Source organism: Condylura cristata, unplaced genomic scaffold, assembly GCF_000260355.1.
Source record: "Condylura cristata isolate star-nosed mole 26May11 unplaced genomic scaffold, ConCri1.0 scaffold00005, whole genome shotgun sequence".
NCBI classification, from domain to species: domain Eukaryota; kingdom Metazoa; phylum Chordata; class Mammalia; order Eulipotyphla; family Talpidae; genus Condylura; species Condylura cristata.
Window position 1 is genome coordinate 25,819,229 of NW_004567106.1, and position 9,679 is coordinate 25,828,907.

Consider the following 9,679-nt stretch of genomic DNA (forward strand, 5'->3'; position numbering starts at 1 on the left):
GAGAGTTAACAGACCATCACCGTAAGAAAATTAGTTTTGGTTTAGTCTCATTAGAGCTAGACTGCTATCACACAACCTGAGTTGATAACTGGGGTTATACCAGCCTCTGGTAAGGCTTCTATCACAGCCTTCTCAATTTGTAATCTTCAGTGATTAAAGTGAGACTGAACATCTATAGAGAGACTGGAGAAAAATGTGGGGAAAAGGCAAGCTACATTTCTACTACCACAATACCACCTATGCAAAATAAATTGCCAACTTATGAATGGAAGAGGTGAAGTTATCGAAATGAGCATATCAGGTTTAGAAACATGAACTAGAATATGTATTCTCAAGGGCACTATTAAGTACTTGTTAGAATCCTAGATTAAGAAGGGAACATTGTTACAGATCCTGGTTCTATATCTGTGCTGTCCAAATAACAACCACTAGGCTACACAAACTGAAAGTAAAATAAAACTAAAAATTCAGCTGAGTCATATGAGGCCTATGTCAAGGGTTCAGAATCCAACTGTTTAGTGGCTAGCATCATACTGGACAGAACAGTCTAGAATACATCCATCATCACAGAAAATTGTTACTGGGCAATGCTGCTCAAGAAAACTTTGAGTGTAGGCAGCGCTCGGAAGAAACACTCCTTAAATATACTTGACCCTCGCTTTTGATACAGTATGTCACCTACCACAAAGCACTAAAAATGAAGATATGTGGGTGACAGTGCTTGTTTTACCTAGTTTCTTTATTTCTGAAAACATATATCCCTTACAACTAGTTTTGTCCCCTTTTGAATTATAGGGACAACTTATATTTGATTATCTATATAATATAGGCATTAGATGATGTGGCAGGACAAAAAAAAAAAAATCAACTCCCTGGACTCCATGTCTTTCCATATAGGTCCAGAATTATTGCTTATAAGCTAATTGCTGCATATTTGAATTATTAACTTGGGAATTTATCTCTGAAGGGTTTCCATACGAATTTTTAACTCTCCACCACTACCTCTCAGACTAGAACTTAATATCTCAATTATAACAGGCATTTTTTTTTGTTTCCCCAAATTTTTTCTACAAGTTTCCAGACTGATTTTTTTGTTCTCATCTATCTCTAATGATTGAAAATAAGATTTACAAGTTACTACTGGCTTTGCCAAGCCTATCTAATCACCCTACTACCTTTGAGGACCTTCCCAATCTCACTGTCCTGAGAGATGCCCTCACTAGATTTATACCAACCTAGATTTATACCCTTCAGTGAGAATTTTTTCATCATTCTTTGTGGCTTAATTCATGCCTACCCTATCCATGAAAATTTCAGGATCTACTCTAAACATGTATGGCATAGACTGTATGAAATAATTTAGCACATAAATTATACATTGTTTATGTGCCAGGTAATCACAACTAGAGGCACATTCTATCCACATTTGATATAAATGCTAAGGTGTTCATTTTGATCGAAGAAACACTAAGGATGAATTGCTAAAGTGTTTCAGCTCAAGCAAGCTGTCCTAGAAGACCAATTAAATGCAATCTAATATTATGACTAATGACAAATGTGCATTAACACAATACTGTACTTTTCAACCATTAAAAGTGTTACTGGGCATTAAAATCAAGTACATTAGAAAAATCATGATCTGTGATTGTTTTAATTATCTTAAGCCTTATGGTCACATGACTTACACATTTGTGCTGATGATATATCTGTTAATGAGTTGGCAAAAGCACCATTACCTATCACACATACATGGTAGTGCTATGAGTATATCTACTTTTGAATAGCTATTTAAAAGACAATCCTGAGCTGTATCTTAGTAAAGAATTCACAAGTTTTCGACTACATCTTGTCAAGCAAAAAATTTAAAAGTATCTGAAGTATCTTATAGATCACCTTTGTGAGAAGCATTTCTTTTTTTGATATTGTCAAACTAAAATGTCTTTCATTAAATGAAAGGCAACATTTTAGATACAGGAAATTTTAATCAAATTGGCATGTTAAGACCAAAAGGATAAAATGGGCATTGCCAGCTTATCTTCTGCCCCTGCCTTTACTAGGCTTATAACACAACTTGAAACACAGATGAATCTTGGTCTATATATGAGAAGCAAAGGGAATTTCTCAGTATTTATAAATATATTAATATAACCAGTTATATAAAATCTAAATATAAAACCAATTTCCTACAGGCTTGGAGATGGCATTCACCATCTCAGTTAAAAGTTGACGATCATTAATCAAGTAGCTAGATCTTTAGAAGGGCAAGCAAACATTGTACTTGATGAACTGTAACTGCTATCAAAATTCAAAACACCAATCATATTCATTTAACCACAAGCCAATCTTATTTAAATCAGGACTGTCAAACAAAAAAAATTCTATCAGCCATTCATGATCTGAATTCTGGTGTATGAGATCAATTTAAATATGGTACACACAAAAAGTCATGAGACATTTTCTGCTTTGTAATAAATAAGGCAGTGCCAACTATTACTCATTAGTAGCTTTCTTAAGGTAAGCTATCAATTCTGCCCTTTCTGACTTCTTCTTAATGCCAGCGAAGATCATTTTTGTTCCAGGGATGTACTTCTTGGGATTCTCCAAATACTCCATCAGTGTGTCCTCTTTCCAGGTGATGCCTAAATAAGAAAGATTTATTTAATATTTTACACTTCTGATTAAATTTTATGTAATGTGTGATTCAGTTGTGGCTATTTAACACCTGTCCCCCTCTTACCTTTGTTCTTGTTAGCATCTGTGTAAGAAAATCCAGGGGCCTGACCTGTCTTTCGCCCAAAGAGACCATGAAGATTTGGCCCAGTTTTGTGCTTGCCTCCCTTTTCCACAGTATGGCACTGAGCACACTTCTGAACAAAAATCTTCTTGCCCTTCTCAATGTCACTCATTTTTAAATCTAAAAAAAGAAAAGAAACAATTATTCTTGTTCTCTCCAATGAAAACCAATGATCATTCAGTTAATTATTAATCCACTGCAAAATCGATATTAATAACCAAAATAAATACTGTAATATTGGGATAGTCACTTCAATACCAAACATACTTAGAAGAACTTCTTGAAAACACCTGTCCGCATATGTAGATTTAATGTTAAAGCCCAAGTAAGTGTGGCCCTAGCTCAAAATAATTTCAAAAGATGAGGTCAAGGTCACACAATGTCATAAATCTGATTAAGCTGAACTGCAATTGCATTAAGTCAAAACCACCCAAATTTCAGTTTTTAAGAATATCCAATAATTCATACTATAATTTGAAGGTATCTCTCTGGGAATAAGGCAAAATATTTAAAAAAAAAAAAAAAAAGAAGAAGAAGAAGAAGTAGCTGCTTCAGCCTACTCGGGTCACTCTAAACTACCTTGTGGGCGTGAGGGCAGTGGCGGCTGTAGGGTCTGCCAGGGACCCCGGAACCCCTGAGGGCGACCACGAGGGTACTCGTTGGAGAAGCTACAACAAAAGCGACCTTTCCGAGATGCCTATGAAAGCTGCCGGTAAGAGCGACAGTGGTGAAGAAACGAGCCCTGACTGGATAAGTCTTTCTAAGAAGGGTGTGAGCGCTGCGCCCATTTCCCTCCATCCCTGCCCACACAAAAAGGAAGTCTCGTACATCATTTTCAGTTTCTTAGCCCCACTTACGGGAAGGCCCGCGTACTGGTCAGACTGCGTCCAAGCCGGTTTGGGCTTTCAGGGCCTTGACCGAGCTCATGCTTCTCGTTAGGCATGAGGTTCACTTCCCCGCCAGCAGTAGCCCACCATGCTCCGGCCCGGGACCTTAACTGCCTACCCTACCAGTCCCACGCCGGCTCCACTAGGATTTCCTAGGTACGGGCCTCTGTACACCCCTGAGCCTCAAACAGAAGGTCCCCTACGACTTGGCCTCCCACCCACTACGGTCCTCGCAGCCTGCACTCACCGCTTTGGTCGCGGGCGACTCGAAGGTTACCGTTCCCAAGCCGGACGTCCCGCTCTTTAAGTCCAAGGACACGCCGGTACGCGCCTATGTACCGGTGTTGGTGCAACCGAACTCGCTCCGCCTCCTCGCAGTCCGACGTACGTCCAGGCGGGAGGCTACGCGGTGACGCCTCCGCCCCTCATTGGCTCAGCACCAGCACCAGCAACTGCGCGCGCATGCCAGCTAGCAAGGTAGGATGTACTGCGGGGGTGCCCTTCTGCTCTAGGCCTCTCATGCACGGCAGTTACGACAGGCCTTAGGGCGTGCAACGGAGGTGGCTGACATCACCCGCCGGTCTTTTTGCGCATGCGTGCTCGCCTGGGCCAGTGGGGTGGAGTCCGGTGGTGGATCCCGGGCGTTATCTTACTGAGGCAACACCTTAGTGCTCGTTTAAGTAAGGCACTTGAGGCGGGGCGTTTTTGCCTCACTGGAGGTGAACGCCCCATCTTGCAAGCGCTTACAGGTGCTTTTGCTGGCTACGGTTCCTTCAGCTGGCGACATTTGCCCGGACTTGATCGAACTTGCACGGCAGGCGCCACAAAACTCCAGAGAAAGAGCCTAGAATCAGGCGTCTTGGAAATTGCCATTGAGCTGAACTTGTTCCGCCTTCAACATGTTCCTTTAATTCACTTAAAAAAAATCTCCGCTTGATGGACACCCTGAGATTAAGGAAGGTGCTGTCATTCAGTCTCTGCCGCCCTGCAGCAGCTCTTCTCACTGACCTGGTAACCATAAGTTCCTTGTCCTTCCTGTGTTCCTGAAAACAAAACCCAGTCGCTTGCACACGTGTGTGTGTCTGTGTGTACACATGCTTATGGTATCTATGCCCCAGGTATAGCTATGGGAATATACACGTATATAGTTACATAAGTATATATCTATACGTACTTACACGTAGTGATAAGTGATAAATAAAAAATGCATACGGTAAATTTGAGAGGACAGGGGGGCAGAATGAAGGAGTGCATATAGGTATACAGACGGTTTTGATAATTGAGATTGGATTATAGATTAATTTGTCTTTAAAATGTATACAATGAGAATATACGACATGACCAGTTGTCTCAAACAATCAAGAAAAGGGACCACGAAGCAGTCTTTTAAAAAGACTTCAATAAGACACAACTTAAAAGAGCTAAGGAGCTGGCTTCTGCCTCAGCAGGCCTCCCTGTGACTGTGGGGGACAGGGCCACAAAGTGACTAAGAACACAGGCAAAATGAAGCACAACCACCTCTGGTGTCTCACTAAACACACCTAGTTCCTGCAGGACCTGATCCAGGAAGTGTGTGTTTTGCCTTATGCGAGGGCGGGTCATGGAGCAGCAGCTGGAGGTCTCCTAAGGACAAGCAGGTCCTCAAGTTCATCTAGATAAGGGTGGGGACACAAAGCTGTTAAAAGGAAGAGAGAGGAGCTAGGCAAAGTCTGGGCTGCCATGAGGAATGCAGTCCCTAGGAAAGACTGAGCCCTGCCCCCAGCCCTCGTGCATAAATAATGAAAAAAGAAGTATTGAATGGGAAGATAAACACATTAAGAAATTACCAGTGTAATATAGAGAGCAAACACAAAACGGCAAGCTAAGGTGTAGGGAAGATAGAATAAGGAGGTCTAGTGTAAGATTATTAAGAATTTCAGAAGGATAAAACAGAGAACTAGGGAGAGCCCTATATTTAAAAATATGTCTTAGAATTTCCCAAAATGGTGAGAAGCTCAAATTTAGGAAATAGTGCCAAGCAAGATAAATAAAATGAACATTTAGACACATTAAGAACCCTTAAGACAAAGATAAGCACTTAAAATAACCAGGTATAAGAGATTGTATGCTAGAAATAAAAACACACAGCAATTACCCCAAATTCTTCAACAATGAAAACCAGAAGTCAGTAGAATAAGGAAACAGTAGACTATAGTAAAGCATAGAGTCAAAACCAAAATCCTTAGCATCCTCAGTTGGTTGAAGATGTTATTATTAGACCGAATTGTATGTCCAGATAAACTTTAAAGAATGAGAACAAAACATTTATAGGAAAGAAAAAATTACCATCAAGACTGTCACTGGAGAAACTTGTAAAGAGTGTACCTCAAGGAGGAGGAAAATTATCTTAGAAGAAAGGTCTGAAATAAAAGAATGAAATGTGAGAAATATAAATATGTAGGTGAATCTAAATATTAATTATATAAATCATGAAAATGTCTAATTTGGGAAATGAAAACCAAAGTGACTAAAATGTTCAACGATAGTGTTTAAGGAATGAGAGTTATCAGAATTTAGTTGTAAGTCTCGTGAAGTATTCATGTTAAAACTTTTAGCATAATTGCTAAATGAATAAAAATACAATATATAATTTCAGAAACCTTTGAAGGTAAAATAGAATGTAAAAATTTACTCTATCCCAAAGAGGATAAGAAAGGAGAAAAATACTGAATAGTATGGCAGAAGTTCTACTTCCAGCAGCCTATGCAGACAAACTCTTGATGAAGACAGTTAAAAAAATACTTGTGTAACAAGTCTCCCCCAAACTCAGCAGCTTAAAGCACAGATGTTTACCATCTTACTATCTGTGGGTAAGGAATCTGGAAGCAGGCTAGCTTGTTCTGGTTCTAGCTCAGTGTCTCTTATGAGATAGAGGCAGAGTTAGCTGAGAATCTAGTTCCAAACTCACTCGTGGGTAACAAGCCCTGATTTCTTACTGGCTTTTGGCTGGCGGCCTCTGGATGGGCCTGTTTACAGGATGGAAACTATGATGCACTGGGATGGGTCTTTGCAAAGGTGTAAATACACAGAAATTAGTGGGCATTACATGTCTGCATACCTATTTCTAGATACATAGATATACAGATGAATTTTTTATGTAGCAGTATGCTCATATCTATAATATCAAGTCAGAGCTTGCAGAGGCTGTGGACCCCGTTATCTCGTAAATAACTTTTGCTCTAGTCAGCATTTCAAAGGGCTATGCCCCTAAGAAGTGAGGGTGAGTTGGAAGATCTTACAGTCTACAACCTGACTTTTTTTCATTTTGGCCAAAGGAAACCTCAAGTTTTGAACTTGGAATTAAGGAACTCTGTTGCCTATAGGCATCAGGCAGAAAGAAATATCAATTCTCTCTAGAAGAAGAAAATATCAGCATAGGCCTCAATTATTTCTACAACTAAGGTTTTCAAATAAAACATTCACTGAAGAAAGAAAGGCAATTAGATCTATATGCCTAAGAAGGAGCAGAAGCAAGAAAGAACTCATAGGGACTCCAGGTTCTAGAATTATCAAACTGACTGAAATATTTGCTTATTCTCTAATAATAGCCAGTATATCCACACTGAAAAAAAAATTTAAAGGCTGTACTTTAGACCAATGGAGAATGATTACAAGTTGAGATTATTAGAGATGAAGGAAGAAGTCAAGAGCAACAAGAGGCTGACGCTAAATGAACACTTTTAATAATCATAGTGTTTGTAGGTGAAATATAGGTAACAGCAATAGCATATGTCATAGACCGGAAAATAGAGTTAAAAGTCTAAAATGTTTGCATTTTCCAGGGAGAGTGTATATCTTAGCTTCTAGGGAAACTAGTAGGATAATTCAAAAAAACTTTAAAAAGTACATTTTCAGAAATAATGGAATAATTGGAATGGTAATTTCACTGCAGGCAAGAAAAAAAGAGGTAAAATAACTTAGGCAGGAAAAATAAACACACTTTAAGATGATAAAATCCATATAGATTTGTTTTTCCTTAAGTATAAATAAGCAATCAAATAAATTAAATACAATTAAATCTAATTATGAGAAATACCTCTAGGTTAGATGACAAAAATTGAAATGTTTGCTCTTTCTAAAAGATACATCTAAAATATAAGAACGCAAAAGGTTTAAAAGAGTGGACTAATACAACAAGAAGCACCTGCAAAAAGATCAAGAAAAGCACTAAAAATTCATTGGAAAAATAACAAATCTTGTAGACACTGAAAATTTTATTGAAAGTTTAGACCAAGTGAAAAATCCCTTGAAAAATAAAAATGATCAAAACTAATAAAAGAATAAAAAGTAAATTTTAATAGTATTAGAACTGTTAAAGAAATTTAATTAATAATTTAAAAACTTCCCACAAAGGAAATTAAGCCCAAATGGCTCCAAATGGTGAGTTACACCAAATAAAGAACTAATCCCAGTAACTTCAGTAAATTCCTGTAGAATTTAGAGTATCTTGTTACAACTAAGTTTAAAATATGTCCTTATTTCCCCACATCTATCTATTATGTGACTAGACTCACTCAATAAGTGATTTAAATAGGATATGACAGGAATAGCCACCCTGCCACATTCAATCTTTGATGCTGGCACTCATACCTGTATGCTTTCTTCATCTCCTCCCCTGAGATGTGGAATTGACTTTATTTGGGATGGTGGTAGTGGGACAACGTCAAAAAATTGCACTGGCCCTTTCTTTATTAGTTAGGGAGCCAAAACAGGAGACTGCCATTTATGTAGTTATGTATTCCAAAGCACACTCAAGAATTGAAGTAATAGCCCAGCATGTCTATATTCCTGTTGGAAGCACCAAGAGGAAAACCTTAATAAAACCCTCTAAGTCTTCTCCACCAGCTGGTGGGTTGCAGAGGTTTTCTGGGCCTCAGGGGATTAGTATTAACTAAGAACCAAGGCTTGATCTTAAAGTAAATATGCATTTCCTTTTCTGAATTGCATAGTTATCCCTTAGATCTGTTTGTGAAAGGTTAGGTGGAAGATTTAGAATAGACCTTGTTATTTGCCAGGTCTTTCCTACCTTATTAATCAGTTTTACCCTCCTAGCTGTACTCAAGATTTGTGGCCTAAATCTGGTCTGAGCTTTGGTACAGGAATATGAAACTTTTTAGCTGTAAGGTTTCTGTTGTACAGATTAGATAGTATGCTGCTTCTCGGTTTCAATTCTAAATATCCAAAGTTCACCACTGATTAATTCAAAGTTAACCACTGCTAGGGAACTCTCTGGATCAAGTTGCTCTGATCACCCTGCTGTTGTATTGCCCTAGTATAATAGCCATTCCCACTGGCCTCTGACAAGTTAATTGTGAGCCTGACCTATACCAAGTGGGATTCTTGCCCTTGCTAGTTGCTGGGTGCCTCACTGTTGGTAACCCTGACTTCCTGAACTCCTGTCAGTGACATCACTGAGAATCTCTCTCCTCCTAGGATCCTGACTGACACAAACATTTATTCCCCGTTTCAGAAGGTACCCTGTCCTCAGCTATGTGTCGGTAGAGTGAATTCCCATCACCAGCATGTAGTTTTGTGCCTGAAGGGAAAGTGCAAAAATAAAACCCCAAATTCCTGTACTAAAGGGTTGCATCTTCCTAAGTTTGTTCTTTGGAATTCTTGCCGGATATGCTTGTTGTCATACTTCCAGATATATAACATATTAAAGGCTATTATGAATACTGTGACTAAGTCAGGTGATTATTTCCCTCAGTTTTCTTCAATATATTTTACCTGTTAACTTTTTGCCTCCTATAGTGTCTATTATAATTAGTGTTACAGAATAGTTTGGAAAAACATTCCCTAATTTTTGTCAAGAATAGTTTTAAACAATGGTGCGCCAAAATGACGTTATGAAACAAAAAATCAAAAGAAATCTCAACATTCATAGCAATTCTTCATGAACTTTCCTTGGTAAACTATGTCTAAAATGTACCTCTTTGTACATTAAGAGTTGACTTGC

At 38.6% G+C, this 9,679-nt stretch overlaps 1 protein-coding gene across 1 annotated transcript; it reads right to left on the bottom strand.

The window, feature by feature from the left end:
• Positions 1–1,632: 1,632 nt before the first annotated feature.
• Positions 1,633–4,051, bottom strand: LOC101625994 (cytochrome c). The gene is made up of 3 exons (XM_004676786.2): positions 3,929–4,051; positions 2,738–2,914; positions 1,633–2,639 (listed from the first exon to the last, which is right to left on the bottom strand). Exons 2-3 carry the CDS (start codon positions 2,904–2,906, stop codon positions 2,491–2,493), a joined length of 318 nt encoding a protein of 105 aa, XP_004676843.1. The 5' UTR covers positions 2,907–2,914; positions 3,929–4,051; the 3' UTR covers positions 1,633–2,490.
• Positions 4,052–9,679: the final 5,628 nt, after the last annotated feature.